This window comes from Synchiropus splendidus, chromosome 7 (genome assembly GCF_027744825.2).
Source record: "Synchiropus splendidus isolate RoL2022-P1 chromosome 7, RoL_Sspl_1.0, whole genome shotgun sequence".
In the NCBI taxonomy this organism is placed as follows: Eukaryota; Metazoa; Chordata; class Actinopteri; order Syngnathiformes; family Callionymidae; genus Synchiropus; species Synchiropus splendidus.
In genome coordinates, this window is record NC_071340.1 from 6958266 (window position 1) to 6977417 (window position 19152).

Genomic DNA, 19152 nt, shown 5'->3' on the forward strand with positions numbered 1-19152 from the left:
TCAAGAACCTGTTCCTACATGTAAAATAATAGTTGCGCTTAATGTCTTCAATGCAGTGATGTTGGTTACAAAAGCAACTTAATTCATTTTTATTCAGCACACTATAATAAAGTGCTGGGGTTTCTATGACAAAAACATCCTAACAACATTAAAGTATTGCAAAACTTCATGTCAAGAACTTGGATAAAATGATCTACAGTTCACCTAAAATGTTCCTCTCCTAATTGAGTTTGGAGTCCCTCAGGGTGTGTTCTTGAAAGTGTCACGATGTCAGCCCCGCACCCCCCGTGTACATCCTCTTGTTTGCCTCTTCAATGGGCTGTTAGCTCAATGGTGACAAGCTGCCTTGTTAAGTCACACCTGGCTGAGAGATGTGGCGCTTTGTGACTCTACATTCAAATTCGGAAGCTTTACTTAAGCAGGTGAAGTGTTTTCTGCTTCCAGTAGCTTTGGTTTCCAGCATCTTGGGGACATTAAGAGCTTACAGAGATGTTTGCAACATGCCAGAGACGTTGATCGCCTTCATTTTAAACCTGCAGGACTCCAGTCTGTTTTCATTTCTGAGGTTCGTTGTCCATCTCTGTTCAGTATTGTATTGTTGTCTTACACACTTCTATGTCCTTGCACTGGTACTGTAAAGCAGCAGATTGAGATTTAGTTGTGACACTTACAAAAACCGGTGGATCCACATCACAACATGGACGTTGACTTGACTGTACAGTATAACGGTGTATTGTTCCTGGCAGTTTCATTGTTCCCGCGGTGGAAACTGCAGAGATGAATTAAGAGTGTGTATAAAGAGAGTATATAAAGAGAGTGTGATCCAAAAGATCAGTGGGAGGAAAGCAGTGAACCCACACAAACGTCTCTGTTGCTTTTCCACTATTAGACAAATCCAATTGTTTCACAAAATGGTTTCACCTCCCTGATCAACTGTCTGTCCTTCTGGATCTTTTTTTTCATGTCATGTAGCTTGCTGCGCAGCATCAGTGTTCAAATGTTGGTTCCAAACTCGACGAGGCATCAGGCCTGCATGCCAAACCCAGCATGAGTCCCTTTCAATCAAAGCCACAGTAAATGACATGTTTGAGGATGAGACTGTCTTGTAGGTTTCTGGTTTCAATGTTGATGTTTCAACTGTTGGGCAGGTATTATCTAGCATCTTTAAAAACAACAGTCAGTGTTCATCATCATCTGTATTCCCTCAATGATTCAACTTTATAAAAACAAAATTCCCATTTCCCATCAGTGGTCGCCACAGCAAGTCCTCCACTTTAACCTACCTTGAATGTCCTCTAGTACCTCCTATGCTCTTCATGTCCTCATTCATCCATGAATCCCATTGGTTGTCCTCCTCTTCTTTCATCTCCAGCATCCTTTGTCCAACAGTGTCCCTCCTCTCCATGTGTCCAAATCGTCTGCCCTCCCTCCACATGAGCTGTCCCTCTGAAATACTCATTTCTTATCTTTTCCTTTAAGTCGCCCTCACTATCTTCCTCTGGCTCTCCACCTGCACTCTCTTCCTCACCTCAAAACGTAGCCACTGTGACCGCCCTGGAGTTTGAAAATATTGTGTGTGAGAATCCTTCAAATATCTGGAGGGCACATCTTACCTACACTAGCTTTGCACCATCATCAACAATGAAAACAAACAGATCATCGTCATCTTCGCATTATAACCAACAACAACATTGGCTTTTTCTGCATTCCATCTTTCATGACTTTGCTTTATTGCTTCGCTTGTCATCTACTTCTCAACAAAGCAGTGCGGTTTTAATAAGACAAAGGCGGACCAATCATCATTCCAAAACGGAGGCACCAGTTCGACTGCTCTATCAGAAGGGAACCTCATGGTGATGCATATTTGGTGTAAATCTCTTGCTGGCCATTTAGTCCCATTATGTCGCTCCAAGAGAATTGCCAACAGCAGGTGGTTTGAGATGAGCTGTTTTCTTCTGCTCCTAATTATGATGCTGTTCTCTTTGGTTATATCACTGGTGAGGAAGACGCCTCCTCCATGGGATCTGGTACCCAGCGCCACAAACACGTCTCTGTGTAATGTATGTATATTTGATCTAGATTTTGCAAATTCTCTTTGTTGCCTCCGCGAATGAGCTTGCTGGAAAACTCCTCTGTAGTGGTAATAATGTGGCCGACCAGAAGCTCCTGCAGTGTGAAGACACGTCACATGTTTGCTTCTGGGAGCTGACGCTGTAGAATCCACACATAATGAATGCATGGAGTTTTTTACCAATTCTGTTTATGTGATGTAACGTGGTTCATTCATTTATTCATACTGTGCCATGGCAACTCCGGTGCAGAATCTGCAGCATGTATGAAGGCGAAGAATGTTTTCCCTTCTTAAACTTTGCAGTGTGTCGTGGAGCTGACCAGTGCGACCTCATTATTGTCAGCCTTTCCCCAGAGATGTTGTGGGGTGGATGTGCAGAGACGGTCTGGGAACTACACTCCCACTTCAGAGAAGAGTAGTAAACACTGGCACTAGCTTTTGCACAATCTGCTGGTTGCTGGTGTGAAACACCAGGAGTCGAATAACACAAGTAGGTTTTCCATGTTAAACGTTTGATAATCCTGTGATTTCTGTCTTTCATGTTCCTACAAAGATGTTTCTGCAAATACCTATAATTCTTGTGTTCATTCTTCTTCTAGACTAGGGGCGTCTCACTCTCTTGAGGGGCAAATTGCAAAAACAAACAAACAAAATACTATTTACTTTACAGTGTTGTGGTTAGCTTTAAAAAAAAAAAAACACTTGTCCCAGTCACTACCAAGTCATCCACTTCAGTGAACCACTGTAGCTGAAGCTCCACTTGTCAGCCTTGTCAACACTTGATGTCCACATTCTTTGTTGGTGATCCAGTTTTTGTCCCACTTTAAATGACTTTACATTTCTATTTATTACTCTTGTGCTCCATGTAGATGGACTTTGTGAGCCAGACTTGACTTTGTTTTGACGAAAGTATCACTGGCTACTTTCTTGGATAATCCAATTGATAGCTCAATTAATGCTTAGCTCATTAACCATTCCTGAAGAGAGTGATCTAATGTGAGCTTTTGCTGCGCTCGTAGACCTCCGTAAGTAAACAACCAATCTGAAGATGGTTCTAGTAATTCAAGCAGGCAAGTTCCAGATTCTCACAAGCATGAGTGATGCAGAGGTCCTCGCCTGCCGTCTTTTCTGACATGCATAGGTCATGCACAGTCTTCCTCTTCTTTATCTCTGATTTGCTCTGATTTGGTCCCTTGCCTAATATATTGATCTTGGGAAAGTGGACTTTTGTGTTGTGTGTTGAAGCATAAGGGTTCAATGGAATAAAAAACATTCCCTTCCTTGTAGCGCTCCACGGCCTTATGAGGGGCTTTAGATAGCGACTGACTCGTTGCTTCATGTATAGCGCCGTCCCATGTCTTTCCCAAGTCCATCCTGTGTACTGGACACACTGCCCTGGGTGTCAGGATATGCTGCAGAAGGTGGAACATGTGCTTCAATTGAAAGCCTAGTGCGTCATCATGCAACACTGAAGGCTGCTTTCGGCCTCAGCGTAGGACCCAAAAGTCCATTTTCCCAGTGTTAACATATTACGGCATGTAAGTGAGGATCGGTTGGTTGAAAGAACACAGTGATGGGTCCTGGAACGCTTTTATTATTCTCCTGTCAGAGAATAATGTATTTATTTCAATCTTTGCACAGTTTGGCGCAGATTTTCGATTTTCTTTCCCATTCAAATTTATTTCAAGGTATAATTTAATTTAGAAAATTTAAAAACAGTGGATTTTTTGTTCACGTTATTTAAAGATATGGAATAATAATGAATACAAAAACTTATTAAACTTATTGAAACTTAAGATATGATTATATACAGTAGGTCATCAAATCTGTCAATTCAGTTTGTCAAGTAGTTTGCCTGCAGAGATGTCCAGCAGTATTCAGTGACACAGTATCAACACAGTTTCAGCACAGTGTGTCATTGTGTCGACATGCTTCATGATGTCTCACTTACCTATTACTGAAAGGCCAATACAACATGTGAACGCAACACAAAGTTCAACAATTTAATGCAAAGTCCAAAATGCACAGAAGTCTAGAGTCCCAAAGCCTAAACATCCACTAAATTGGGAATTAAACAGGGGGAACCCAAAACGAATTAAACTTAGGGACAGAGGTTCTGAAAGGACCAAAATCACATGCTGAAGTCAGAGAATTTATGTGGTATAACAACGACAACAAAGGCTCTGGCAACAGGGCAAAACGCAGTTGACAGTTCCAAGCTGTAATGAGCTGCACACAGGCCTTTACCAGTCGAGAAATCCGGACATGAGCCTGGTACCGGGTGGTTCGAGAGGCTGCCACGGGTGATTGCCGATCACTCACAGCTGTGCGCCATTAGTGCGTGTTGGAAACAGGAGAGAAGAAAGGGAAGCAGATCATAGCATACTAAACACTAAAGGAGCAACACAGAGAGGATAGTGCCAACACTGCCGTCTCCTGCCTCACTCATAATTCAAAGTTTATTTCTGCTGTAGGGAGCACATGTACAGGACGGGACACAATGGCTTGTTTGGACCAATGGGAATGTCAGCTTTGGCTGAGTGTGATTTTACCCTACACATTTGCTGCTGTTATATGGAGTTTCAGTGAACAGTGCAGTGAAACGCTTCTGCTTCAGGTGGGAGGGGTTCCTGACGGCAGCTGCGCGACAGATCAAAGAAGTTACGGATCGTATCACGGTTTGGACTCACGGATTGGCTCAGACGAGACACATCTAACTTTGTCCACTTTTACCCATTAAATTAAACATTTTCATTTTAATTGTAGAGAAACAACTGAAATAAGTCACGACATGTTGTTGAAACATGTATTGATGATCTGCCTCTCAGTCAGATTTCAGTCAGATACCTGCGTGACTCTCATGGAGGGGGCGTGTACCGCAGCACCAGGCTCCACTGTGATGTGATGCGGTCATTGCTGTGCAGCTTTCTGTTGCCTTGGTAGTCTGGAGTGAGACAGATAGAGGATGGCAAAAATAATCCACAGTCAAAGTTTGTTTCTCTCAGTGAAGTGGGTACACAACAAGACACCCACAGCATACGCTTACATTTGAACACCATAGTTTGGACAGTGTGCTCCCGTGTCTGTGGCGGTAAAATGGTGCAGACAACATTTCAGTGGATTGGTGGGTCAACAAGCTGCAGTGAAAGATTTCATTGGACCTGCTGCCACTAGCTCTGTGTCACTCGACGGACTGCATCACAGCTTGTATTTAAAAATTAACTGGAAGCTGGAAATGCCTGAGACAAGCCTCAGTTCAGTGAATCTCGTGTTGGGCTGTGCTCTGGTATGGAGCTTGGAACCTCCTTGTGTTGTGGTATTTGATGTAACATGTTGAATGGCTAGAATGAAAGCGAAAAGATTCATTGCCACTGTGCACCAGTTTATCAGACTGTCTCGACAAGTAAACAACGTCCAAGTGTCGAACTCTCGACGAGGCTGAGAAGAACCATCTGCAGCACCATACCACAGGATCTGGCTCCTGAATGAGGCAGACGGCTGTGTTGCATCATTGGTTGGGTCCCAGTCGGAGTTTTTAAAAATTCATAACCAAGTATTTCTGGATCAGCGTTTCATTAATAAATCTGTGACCACTGGGTCCGATATGATCTCCAATAGCTTAATCTCAAATCGCTGGTTAGGTGTGTGTGTGTGTGTGTGTGTGTGTGTGACAGTTCTTCAATGAGAGTCACTGTGAAACAGATTCCAGATAATTGCTGCAGGACTGTTCCGCTAGATGTGCACTCTGTACTACAAATGTGCGTGGAGCTTCGCTTTTAAGCTGCCACATGGAGAAGAATAATTTTTTGTTTCCTTTAATGAGAGCGCGGCGTCGTGGCGCTTGGTGCCAGGAGGCCCATGTTGCCTTCCACAGCTAGTGATAGCAGTAATGATCACAGATACCCGCTGGGTTCCTGTCACAGACAGAGACTTTGTAGAAGTCTGCAACATTTGAAACACAGATGACTACTGTGTTCATCCAGTCACTTTCTTCTGTTTATCCATGATGGAATCGCTGGGCCTCCTCCCAGCAAAACATGTACCTCACCAGCGACACACAAGTCAAACACGTGACTGGTGTGAAATCAATAGAACTCCAGATAGTTGAATGTTTTATTCGCATGGCAGTGTTTCTCCAATGGAAGAGAGCAGTAGGTGGACAACATTTTGCAGAGGTTTGTCAGAAAATACAATGTGGGTGTGTGTTGTTTGTCTTGTCTGAAATTTGTAACCCACACAACCGCACACTGAGAATCAGTGCAACAGGAAATTAGAAATGTCTGCTCTTTAATCTATGTTCTGTGAAGTGTCACTTTGCTGCCATGTCTACAGAGTGCTGAGGCAGCTGATGCTGTTGTGTCTAACGGATGTGTTATTTCTTGTCAAAAGAGCAGAGAATTGGCAAGAATCTGGAGATACGACGCAAATCCCGGAGCAAACTGATGCACTAGACATGTCACAGCTAGGATGATAACAACAACAACAAACATGGAGGAATCCCTGAACCAAAGCAAACAGATGCTTTTGTTTGCTTTGGTTCAGGGAGGTTTTCGCTACACAATGGCCAGGGTTTCCACTACTCTGAATGTACTTGACATTCGTATAACATTGAAATTCTTATACAAATATTTTCAAGACATTAAAAGAGCTTTAGTTTATATAAGGTGATATAAAAACTTGAATATAGCCACCATTGTGATTTGTTGTGCCATTGTCAAACTGATGCAAAATAAACAATATTTTGTTGTTTTAATATATGTATGAAACCATCATTAGTTTCACTAATATACCAAATTCATTCAATTTGAAAAATGTGGCTTCTTGAGGCAAATAATCTTATACTATTATATATATATATTATTAGTATACATATATATATTTGTAATACTGAATGTACAATGATATATTTGTTAACAAGACCAAATATGTTAAGGGTTTAAATAACAAATCCTAGTTTTATACACTGTGTGCATAAACCACACAAGTTCATACAGTCAGCCTGTCAGTTACTCTCCAAAGTCCAACAGAGGGATGAACAGAAAGCTCTTCAGCCTTTATACCTGTAAACTTTCACATTCCCATGTGACCCACCAACATGTATATTGCTCAAGTTAAAGCTCTGGAAAGCGTATGAAAAATAATATTATAATATGACAGCAACACAGACGGTGATTATCTTTAACTTGTTGAAATTATTTTCATGTTTTAAGATGCTTGGTAGTAAAATTGGCTTCATCTGCTGTGTGTAACTCAATCATGAAAAGTGTTAGAAAACCACTGTCCTAGAGTAGTGCTGCCATGTTGTCGCCTACCATGGATATCCTGTGTTTTCAGCTTGCATGAGTCCAGTTTCCCCTCATTTGCAATGTGTTAGAAGTCAACTGTCTGCTGTGCCTCACACGTCCCACACCTTCATTTAGACTTGTGTGTACATCCTGGGCAAAGTGATGTCAGGCATGTGTTGTTGGAGTGGTAATGTGGTTCATGGGTCCAGTGTGCTTATCATGCAATGGCATCAGGCTTCAGTCATCTCCACCGTCCTACACCACCAGTCCGTCAGGACTCACCAGTTCATTCAGTGTAGTTGATGGTTGATGGAGTCACCTGTTGGACAACCATTCCGAGGTCGTGCAAACTCATAATCACAGCAAAGGGAGGCTAATTTAAAGAATCTGAAATGTCAAATATGTTTTGAGTGATGTCACACGGTTTTGTTTATCACATAGTTCTATGGGATCAGCTGTGTCCAAACTGCCTGGTAGTGTAAGAGGCTGCAAGACTTTGCAGATAAAGAGCACTATACACTGTTATTCCCTTCCAGAAAGCCAAAGTCAGACAAGTCGCCAGCAGGTGCAGGTTTAGTCCACTGAGAAAGCTGATCAGTTGGCTGGGAAGCGGATGGTCCCAAGCTTGGACACAGCCAAGTATTTATTTATGAAATGTCAATATTTTATTGATTTATATTTATGTGGCTGACTAATCATGGCCTGCTACATTTAAGACGTACCACTGATGTCAGCATACTTGCATGTAGAGCAGCTGCAGTGACTCAAACAAAAGTGAACCTCCTCTTAAAAAGCTGGTGATTTTGTGTGTCTTCTTCAAATTCCATTCTATAGCTCCAGTTCCATCACACAGAGCTGCAGGGAAAAGCAGAATAATATCAGAACTTCATCATGGCAACGTTACTTTTGCTAGTCGTCTGCATGGCTTGGAAACCCAGTTGAGGAACATTATGCAACATCTCCCGTTCTCCCCCGTCTCTTTTCTGAGCTGTCAAAGATTGTTAGCGCGCAAATAATCGTTGATGTAATAATATCCCGCCAACCAGTGACTCGAAATGACAGATTCATAAAAAGCACGGACAGGACAGAGGAGGGAGACGGAGGAGACGGGGGAGAAGGGTGGCTTGTTTTGTCCCAATAACCTTAGTGACTCCTTGCTGCTGAAGCTGCTGGAGGGGGAATGTATCTCCTCTGGACTCGGACGCTTCACTGCATCCTCACTGAGAGACACAAAGAGATGAAAGTGTGGTGGGAGGAGGAGGAGTGGACCAGATGAGAAGTGAGGATGCTGGTGGAGCGGGCCAGCGTGGGATGATCGGGAGAGGAGGGAGGAGGTGGCTGGATGTAGAGAAGAGTAGGAGGGGAACAGAGAAAGACCACGCTCGGCTCAGTCTTCTCTGTTTTCACCGACTAAGAATAGCAGCTCTTCTGATAACCCACTGCCACGGGACACGACCGCGTGGATAAAAGCTTCTCTCACTTCACATGTCGAGTTTGTGGACACTACTGTACACATCTCTCTCTCTCTCTGTATATATGCGTGTATAGGACCTGTACTTGGAAACACACTTGTGAGGACATTTTGCAGGGGCCCTCAACTTTAAGCCTGAATTTGAGGATTTAAACTTTCAGTTTGGTTCAAGCGTCCTGGTTAAGTTTAGCCATGTTTTGGATGGTTAAGTTAAGGGTGAGAGGCTGGGGAAAGGGTTATGGCAATGAGCGGTACCCACAAAGATAGTGTGTGTGCCCGTGTGTGATGATGATAATGATGACCTTCATCATTCAGTTCATCCAAGACAGTCTGTCATAGCATCTTGAAGACAGTGATTCAGAGGGAGATATAATGGGAAATATGAGTAACTCTCTGCCTGGCAGAATCCTTGAGTGAACCAGACACAGGAAGGCAGTCACTGCTTTAACTGGTCAGGACTAGCACATGCATGTTGGTGACAGGTTTTGATCTCCAAATGAGTGAACCTCTCATCACAAAGAACCTGACTCCTGAGCCTCCTGAGGAGCAAGGCTGGACCACTGTTAGCCAACTGAAGGAAAGTTCACCCTAAGAGTTAAGATTTCTTTCGATAGACAGAGGTAATGTAGTTATTGACATTGTATAAGTTGTGAATGGATATTCATGAAATGTTCTCAAACAAAATAGAGCTTACAATTAGGTCCTGTATTTATGTGCATCTTGGAAGGTTTTGAAGGTTTCATCATTCACTTGTATGGCTGCTGTCCAGCGCCTATCTCGTACACACAACTGAATCTCTATAACATGACGGTGGTGACTGACTCATCATTTATTTGATAGCATGCTTTAGAGATTAGAGGAAAACTCATCAATATCTCTGACCTACTCCCAGCAGTGAACCTTGTTTTAGGTCGTGGCTGCGCTGTCACTGTGCTTTTATGGTTCATTTATTTGATCCTTATTTTTTTGCTGTGCTGCTGGTATATTCTGATTTGTGAATTTCACATGGAATTTTAGATGTTAAATATGACACATGTCTCTGTCTCAAATGCCTTTGTTCCACAGCACTATTTCCTCATTGTGTTCGGTCACGATGGACAGAAACCTCTGGAGCTGCGGACGGACGAGGAGAGCGAGTGTGATGAATGGGTCGAGGCCATTCAGCAGGCAAGGTAGGGAAGGCTGAACAATGCTGGTGTGTCTAAATGTTTGTCTCGTGTAACATGTTGCTGCCTGAACTCAAGTCCCATGGCAGCATCACCACAGTGCTGTGTCCTGACTGTTTGGTGACAGTGTGAAAGGACGAACGTGGGCGCATCAGCATTGGTTGAAATCTTGAATCCTCCCTGCAGCTATTCGGACATCATTATTGAACGTGAGGTGCTGATGCAGAAGTACATTCACCTCGTCCAGATTGTGGAGACGGAGAAAGTCGCTGCCAACCAGCTGCGCACGCAGTTGGAGGATCAGGACACCGAGATTGAGAGGCTGAAAGCCGAGGTGCGTCGTAAGTGACCGGTCCACTAAGTTTGTCATCTGAGTGTTCTGATAAACAAGTTTCAAAGTGCTTCATAACACAGCTGCGACCTTCAAAAGGGACATCTTCACTCCATGTTATTGAGTTAATGATGACTCAGCAAAATCTACCGACCATTTCTGGAGACACAACCCCTGGGTTTTACGCATAGAAAGCTGCTCAGATCTTCCTCATATATTGGATATTTCTGATGGCAAAAATCCAATTTGGAAATAATAAATGTTTGCCTGCCTGGTGCGAACAATAGCGCACGTTCAGCTTGTCACTTCTCCTCCTGATTTGCTCGCAGCAAATAAAAGAAGGAGCCTTTTTCTTTGAAAGGATTTTCTCACTCAGTTTTGCCATCATGTGATCGCCCCCCCGCTGTCAGCCACTGGAACATGGATCCAAAAACTATTATTCTCTGAACAACCTATATTTAGATATAGAAGTGTGCGTGCGTGCGTGTGCGCGTGCGTGCGTGTGCGCGTGCGTGATGTCGACAGCGTGGCCGTGGGTGTGAATGATGCACCGTCACCTCTCGGTGTGGGTGGAGAGCCAGAATAAAGAAGACTATCAGATTCCTTGCAAACATCTGTCACAGCTGGCGCACGTGTGTGTGTGTGTGCTTCTGCCACTGAGCAGTCAATCTCTCCCAAACTGACCTCTAACTCGTCGTTAATCTCTTAATTACTCTTCCATCTCACATAAACAGGGAAGCAGCACAGACTATTGACTATAAGATCAATGTTGCCAATCTCCAGCAAGGTGAACGCGAAGTGATCATGAATCAGTCTTGAACCACATCCTGAAATGTTTGCGTTATGTTAGCGTGGAAGAGAGAAAAGCAGCGCCTGGTTTGGCGAGTATTTTGTCTGCAGTTTGGTTCTGCCTCTCACAGCAAGCCACCTACACTCCTCCTGCATGATCTCTCAAGATATGAACGCATGAAATAGGAAGTCGACCAATCCCCTGTTAATCCCAGGTCAATCAAAGAGCGCTGCTGTCTGAGCAAGGAGGTCCTTCTCACTGCCATCAAGACACATTTTCTTGACAAACACAACAGGCCACAATGAGTGAAAAGCTTTACTTTGAGCTTCTCTGTCTTCTTCTCTTCTTACCTCCTTGTTTCTTTTATGAAAACAGGTGGTTGACTGCCACAAAATGACCTGAGTGACCTACAGTATAAAAGGAGGAGAGGCTGGATCCTCCCCGTCCAAGTGACCCAGCATGAAAAGTTATTTGAATCGTTTTCTTGGTGGATCAACAGGAAATCAAGACATTTAAATGTTGACTGAGCTCTCTCTAGCAGAACAAATCTAAAGGATCTAACAGGATTCCCAGTGTCTTCTCCAACTGGGAATACTAGTCTGTGTGGCAGCCTGACAGTCAAAGTCAACAGAAAATGGAAATTAAAAACAGCTGTTTCCTACAGATAACAGCATGACAGATTGTCCTTGACTGAGACAGATGTAAGAAAACAGCAGCTAAGGAACCTGCTACTGTACTCATATGTATGTAGATGTGGAATTGGCAGAAGATGAAAAGATGGTGAGAAGATGAACCCACAAAACGGTCAAGACAAAGTGGTTTTGTAACTCAATAAAAATAATAAAAAAGAAATGAAAGGATGGTTTTAATAAATATATGATGGAAATAAGTACAAGCATAACAAGAGGTAAGAAACAAAGGAAAGAAAAGGTGCCATCAAGGTCATATTCTAAGAACAGTTTGTGAAAATCTAATGCATATAGTCTTCCTATTGCTCCTTTAAAATGTATGATATGATCTCAAAATTAAAGAAAAAACACTTTGGACCAAGACCTTGAAAGATGAAGACTGTCCTTCTGAAAGCTTCAAACACAAGCACTTTTTGATATGATCTCCTGGATTGTCGTTGCTTTATCGCGGCTGTGACAGAGCAAGAGTGTGACAGATTTCTAGCTTCACGACTTGTTTACACCTCATCATGAGGATTTAGCTTCCGATGGTGGAAATGCTAATAAAAAGACATTAAGAATGAAGGCGCACCTGCGTGTGGAGCGAACTGGCTCGTGAGCAAAGGATGAAGTTTAAAGAGCCAGTGTGGAGGGGGCGATTTGTCTTCTAAAGATGTTTGTTTATTTATTTGTTGCACACTACTTATGAATAATTAAAGTCAAAGTGTCACCGCCTGGCCGACACTCTCATCTTTGTGAACACTCGCTAGCTAATGGGGGAGGAAATAAAGATGGAATTTTTCATGCTGCAAAACTTCAGAGAAAGCCTCGTCTTGGAAATATTTAATTTGGTTAATTCATCAACTTAAATATACAGATCAGGAAGAATACACACAGACTGAGATAGAAATGGTTTCACACCAACGCCGTCTCTGGTCAGTTCACGCCACTCTTTAGTGACCATCATTGAATAGAGCAAGCTGTAAGAGGCAGTTGTGTTCATGACACTGTTTTGTCCTCACAGATCATCGCTCTCAACAAGACCAAGGAGCGAATGCGGCCGTACCACGTTCCCCATGAGAACGAAGACCCGGATATCAAGAAGATCAAGAAGGTAAAGGCAGCTGATTCTTGCGCATGATTGTCTCTTCATGTTTAAAATTGTTTGCGTTCTTTTTTGTCTCCTCTCAGGTCCAGAGTTTCATGCGAGGCTGGCTCTGTCGCAGGAAGTGGAAGATCATCGTGCAGGACTACATTTGCTCACCACATGCTGAGAGCATGAGGAAGAGGAACCAGATAGTGTTTAACATGGTTGAGGCGGAGACAGAGTGAGTTCAGTTCTTATGTCAACTGACAAATCGACTGTTTAGTTTAGTGCTGGGACAATCTGCTTTTGTCCCGATATACGGTTTCGATTCCATTTATATATATATATTCACCTTTTTTCCATTATCCAGAAACAGACATTGAAACACTCAATTCGAGAAAGAATATAAGAACATATGAGTGATGGGAAAAAGCAATGCCCACCACAGACTCCTGCATTGAGGTCCAACTCTCGCGTGTCTTCGCAGGTACGTCCACCAGCTCTACATCCTGGTCAACTGCTTCCTCAGACCTCTCAGGATGGCAGCCAGCTCCAAAAAACCTCCCATCAGCCACGATGACGTCAGCAGCATCTTCCTCAACAGGTGTGTTGGGGTGCGATTACGGCGCAGACACACGCCAACAAGTGCTGTCGTCTAAGCTATAAAACCTTTTTGTCCTGTGTCTGTGTGTGTGCTCGTGACTCACAGTGAGACCATCATGTTCCTTCACGAGATTTTCCACCAGGGCCTGAAGGCGAGGATCGCAAACTGGCCAACGCTGGTGCTGGGTAAGCTGTTGCGGTGATGTCACTCGGAGCACACACACTCGCCTGGTGTTGATTCTCTGGCCCTGATTGGCATCAGAGTCAGGTGGCTTTCTACAACCGACCTTGACATCTGACAACACACACGCTCGCTCACATGGCCCTATCTTATTCTGCAGCACGCGTCCTCATTGTGCTGACAAACAAAAGCCTCTTAGAATCGAAGGTTTTCAGCTTTTTCACCTCCTACGACAGAATCTTGCGTCAGATTAGCATCACCTAGGCGACCGACGGCTGAGTGACACGGCTGTAAATTACATGTCAGGCTGAAATAGAAAGCCATTCAAAACCAAATGGAACCATTCGTCTAATAACTGACTGGACACAGAGGAAAACTCTTAAATACTTCTTTGCATTTAGACCCAAAGTCCTTTGTGAGAGGTGATCATTACCTCAGTGTGGAGGTCAAATTAGGAAAAACTTTGACTGTTTCCATTTATACAGTGGTACTACTGGTCTCCTTATTTGTACGTGTTTTTGGTTTTAGCGTAATAAAGATGTCTTCAGGTTATCTGTTCTAAGTCAAATGGCCAGTAGAAGTGATAGGTGATATGAGCCCAAATTTTGGTCTTACATTTGGTGACAGCAGGGAAGATATAAGGGTACATGTGTTGTTGTAAATATAACATGAATTTAAAAGTACTAAACAGATGTTATTTAATGAATATAATTTGAAAACCTATAACCAGAACAGACCACTAATTCCTGGTCATCCTCAGCTGCTCCTCTGCCTCCATCCTGCAGCGTGCTTTCCTTCCCATCTTCAGGGGAGCAAAGGAGATGCTCCTTTGCTCCCCTGCACAAGTTCCCCTTTAGACTTCACTTAGACCAACCAGATGCAATGTAAAGCCAGAGTCTGACCAGGTCGATTTATATTTCCATCCCGTGAAATTTGTCATGTGACCTTCACCTGAAAATGAACACATTTACATTGTCTGTACTGTATCTTTTGGAAGCCTTTCTGCTTCATTTAAACCAAAAACTAATTACTATTTGGCTCACAGGAGACCATCTGACAACACAAGGTATGGGCATAGAATTTGGAACGCACAGTCACCAGTCCTTGACAGACAAAAGCTGAATGAATGAGTGAATGTTGTCAGTTTCTAAGGCTGTTAACCTTATTTCCTGAGCTGAAGTTATTGCCTGTTCCCTCCAGCCGACCTGTTTGACATCCTGCTGCCGATGCTGAACATCTACCAGGAGTTTGTGCGGAACCACCAGTACAGCCTGCAGGTTCTGGCTAACTGCAAGCAGAACCGGGACTTCGACAAGTTGCTGAAACAGTATGAATCAAATGCGGCCTGCGAGGGACGGATGCTGGAGACCTTCCTCACGTACCCCATGTTCCAGGTGTGAGCACCAGCAGGGGACCTTGGGCTGACAAGGGCTTTCAACTCTGGCTGTTTTTTTCCCTCCAAAGATTCCTCGCTACATCATCACCCTGCACGAGCTGCTGGCCCACACGCCTCATGAGCACGTGGAGCGGAAGAGTCTTGAGTTTGCCAAGTCTAAGTTGGAAGAGCTGTCCAGGTGAGAGTTTGGATTTGAGTCTCTATAATTCTGGATTCGCTGACGAGAAGCTCTTGCCTGTGTTCAGAGTGATGCACGATGAGGTCAGCGACACGGAGAACATCCGGAAGAATCTGGCTATCGAGAGAATGATCGTTGAAGGTTGTGACATCCTGCTGGACACCAGTCAGACCTTCGTCAGACAGGGTGAGTCTTCGTCAGTTTCACCATTCAAGTCTTCCAGCCTCTTTTTCAGAGAGGTTCTGACACACAGGGCTGCTCCTTCCTAAATCAGTTTGGGATTGTAGCTGTCACTTATTAGCATTTTTAGCATTTTCAGCCAAAATATTGGCAGAAAATGCTATGCTTTGGTAATCCCTGAAGCTTGAGTTGGTTTTTCCTCTGCTTGGGATTGCTAGAGATTAAGCGATGAAAAAATCTCAAACATCCCACGTGTTTTTATGCAAGTGCCGACGTTTTAACAACAAAATCTTTTACCCTCCGTCACTGTGCTCTTCAGGCTCACTCATCCAGCTCCCGTCGGTGGAGCGAGGGAAGCTCAGCAAGGTCCGTCTCGGGTCATTGTCCCTGAAGAAGGAAGGCGAGCGCCAGTGCTTCCTCTTTACCAAACACTTCCTGGTCTGCACACGAAGTTCAGGAGGGAAACTGCATCTGCTCAAGGTGAAATAAGAGTGAAGAGTCAAACTCCGCTCAGCCTGTCTAAGAGAACCTTCCTCTGTGCAGCAAGGTGGAGTTCTATCACTCATCGACTGCACCCTGATAGAGGAACCGGATGCCAGTGATGAGGAGTGTGAGTCTGATCCTCATGTTTCCTCCCGCTCAGCACTTACCAGGTTAATGAGGTGGCTGTCGGGGAATATGTGGGTCTCTTCAAATACCAGACGCTCACCTCTTTAAATGCCAGGCTCTGATCCTCTGACATCAGGGCGCCATTATTTTTTTTATCTCCACATTCCCGCAGGGAAATTGATCACACATAAACACACACTCACACACACACAATAAGAGCGGCACTTAGACCTCCAGCCCTCGGCCTGAAGATAATGGGTCCATCTAATTAGACTGACTTCACCTCTAATGTATGTCACAGTATCATATTTTTAAATTGTATTCTTTTGTTTGAATGGAGTTTTAAGTCATGCAGATGTAGTCTTCCGGTAATTTCAAGCAATAAACTGGGAAAACAATTGACAGACCAAGTACAAAATATATATTCTAAAGTGACTTTCTTCACTCTGGTGCTGCAGCTAAAGTGAGCGGTCAAGTGTTTGGCCAGTTGGACTTTAAGCTAGTGGTGGAGCCGCCTGACTCGCCCGCCTTCACCGTAGTCCTGTTGGCGCCGTCGCGGCAGGAGAAGGCAGCGTGGACCAGTGACATCAGCCAGGTAAGGCGACTAGTGAATGCCTTTAAATAGCAGGAGCGAGTGGTCACAGGGCAGAAACTGACAAGGAAGCATGGAGGCACACTCTACCACTGACGCTGCTTCATTGGTTCATTGGTTTTTAAATCTGACTGATATACAAAAAAAAGTTTGTTTCATCTGAAAAAGCAGGCGCCGTGTTAAAGTTCATTCCTACATGTTCGGTAATAAAATGCCCTCTCTGGCTTTGGCATGAAGAAATATCCTCCGAGGGCATCTTTCATCCAGCCTCATGACAAGTGCAAACAGCACCGAAAAGTTTGACTCAATTTTATTTTTCTCTCCCTCATTGTTTCATGTATCTCATGCATCTCCCCAGTGCATTGATAACATCCGCTGTAACGGGCTGATGACTAGCGTGTTCGAGGAGAACTCCAAAGTCACGGTGCCTCACATGATCAAGTAAGTGCGATGCATGTGTGCACAGGGACAAGCGTCGTCGTGTTAGTGGCGCTGAACGTTCAGAAGCATCCGAATGATAATGTATTTTATTTACCGAGTGATTTTATACGTTTCTATTTGGCTTATTTTGGCTTCTTTTGCAGTTCCTCTAATCTGGTGGTATACTTTGCTTCTTTGGGGAATCCTGTTTATCGTTTCTCTGGTGTACCTGCCTCTTTTTCGTAACCTTTTCCTTTCCGAGCAGTGCAGCAGTCACCCATGCTTCGTTATGTGTGTGTGTGTGTTTGTGTGTAAACGTGTATCCATCAGATCCGATGTGCGTCTCCATAAAGATGATGTTGACATTTGCTTCAGCAAGACGCTCAACTCCTGCAAGGTCCCCCAGATCCGGTACGCCAGCGTGGAGCGGCTGCTGGAGAGGCTGACCGACCTGCGCTTCCTCTCCATCGACTTCCTCAACACCTTCCTGCACACATACAGGATCTTCACCACGGCAACAGTTGTCATGGACAAGCTGGCGGACATCTACAAGAAGCCGTTCTCTTCCATTCCTATCAGGTCATTCACCACACACACATTCCATCTGGAAACATCAGACAGGAGCCATTTTTGTGGTTGTGAAGTTGGTCTGAATTATATACGTGAAGTTAGTCAACCCCACTTTTTTTACAGCTGCATGAGCCTGCTCATTGCAGCCTTGTATTGAATGAGTCTGACCAACAGATTCAAATGAATGCTGTTGTCCGGGTGCAAACACTTGGCTTAAAGGAGATGCTGGAGAGCTTGTTGCAGTTGTGTGTGTAGGGTCCAGTATGTGTTCTGGAACTTCCATATGGATAGAGTTTATCTCTTCATATGCTGAGTACCTCAGGGCCCTGAGGGGTGACGCAAATACGAGGCTACAGTGAGTTGTGTTTGACTGATGTCTCTCGCTTAGTCAGGCGTGAGAGACTCATCGGAAAACCACTGCTCCTGGCCATTAAGAGAAGCCAGTTTAGGATGCCTCCCAGATGAGGTAGTCCAGGGGATGTCTGACGGGGAGGTGGCCCTGGGCAGGCCCAGGACACGGTTGGGTGATGGCCTGGGAACTAGAGCTGAGCAGTATAGTGGCTTCCCCCCGAAGAAAACGCACTGTCAAATCTGGACATACATATATTATTGTCAGAGACTGTGGAAAAGCTGAGTGTTGACCATAGAAATGAAGATGTCATACAAGATAAATCATCTTACACAAAAATAACCCAATATGGGAATCTATTACACATTCATTTATCAAAGTTACTGAAAACATAACGCTTTTGTGTCAAAATTCTACAGTCCTTATGACCAGAAAAGCAGGAAGCATGAAAGACATGATAGTGTACTGTAAATGAGGCACCTGTGGTACGAAGGTTCGGGCCTTTGGGCTGAATGTGTGACTCTCTTACTCTCTCTCTCTCCTTCTCTCTTCACCTCCATCTTCTCCTTTCTCTGTGACTAAATGCGATCATCCATTTCAATGTGTTTACCTGTGGTCCGTCCCTCTGTCTCTCCGTGTTCCCTCCTGCTGCAGGGCTCAGTACCACTCATTAGAGCGTCTGTCCATCTCATCCATCTGTCCTGACTTCAGCCTGAAGATGAAGAAGATTAACATGGATCAGTCCAAGTAACCATTTCTGCTCTCGCTCTCTCTCCTTGCCTCCCGTTGGTTTTGGACACTGATGCATGACTTCTGACTCTGATGTGAAAAGACTCTGGTGAAAAGACTGTGTGCAGTCGTAGGAGCCTGTGGTCTGAGGAAGCATGTCAGCTCACTTTCATAGAGCTACTCGGGCTTTTCTGTTCACTCTGCATGGGTCTTCCCTTCTTTCTCTGCTGCAGAGGATCTCTTTCACTCTCAAACCTTGAATGCAAAGTTATTGGTTGTACCTTGCTAGCTTGTTTATACAGGACATGCATGACTTGTTCTCATGACTGGTCACATTAAAAACATATTCGCTGCTCCTCCGTCTGCTAAAGGTGTTTGAGCACAAGTGCAGGAAGGAAGTGTCTCTGGCGCTACAGACAGGTCAGCACACCTGTGTATTGCCTGTAGACAGCCTCAGAAACCCAAGTGTTTAATTT

The 19152-nt window shown here is 44.1% G+C and overlaps 1 protein-coding gene across 4 annotated transcripts in view; it reads left to right on the top strand.

The window, feature by feature from the left end:
* Nucleotides 1–19152, top strand: part of rasgrf2b (Ras protein-specific guanine nucleotide-releasing factor 2b) — a 38085-nt gene that overhangs the window by 7835 nt on the left and 11098 nt on the right. For 2 of the 4 annotated variants that reach the window (XM_053870526.1, XM_053870529.1), the window contains exons 2-16: nucleotides 9893–9999; nucleotides 10180–10327; nucleotides 12807–12896; nucleotides 12974–13110; nucleotides 13357–13473; nucleotides 13579–13658; nucleotides 14854–15047; nucleotides 15118–15227; nucleotides 15295–15413; nucleotides 15727–15887; nucleotides 15951–16017; nucleotides 16475–16611; nucleotides 16967–17049; nucleotides 17359–17607; nucleotides 18602–18694. In XM_053870526.1, coding sequence (XP_053726501.1) covers nucleotides 9893–9999; nucleotides 10180–10327; nucleotides 12807–12896; nucleotides 12974–13110; nucleotides 13357–13473; nucleotides 13579–13658; nucleotides 14854–15047; nucleotides 15118–15227; nucleotides 15295–15413; nucleotides 15727–15887; nucleotides 15951–16017; nucleotides 16475–16611; nucleotides 16967–17049; nucleotides 17359–17607; nucleotides 18602–18694 — 1892 coding nt within the window. The remainder of the gene's footprint in view (nucleotides 1–9892; nucleotides 10000–10179; nucleotides 10328–12806; nucleotides 12897–12973; nucleotides 13111–13356; nucleotides 13474–13578; nucleotides 13659–14853; nucleotides 15048–15117; nucleotides 15228–15294; nucleotides 15414–15726; nucleotides 15888–15950; nucleotides 16018–16474; nucleotides 16612–16966; nucleotides 17050–17358; nucleotides 17608–18601; nucleotides 18695–19152) is intronic. The other 2 variants (XM_053870527.1, XM_053870528.1) reach the window with 2 other exon arrangements.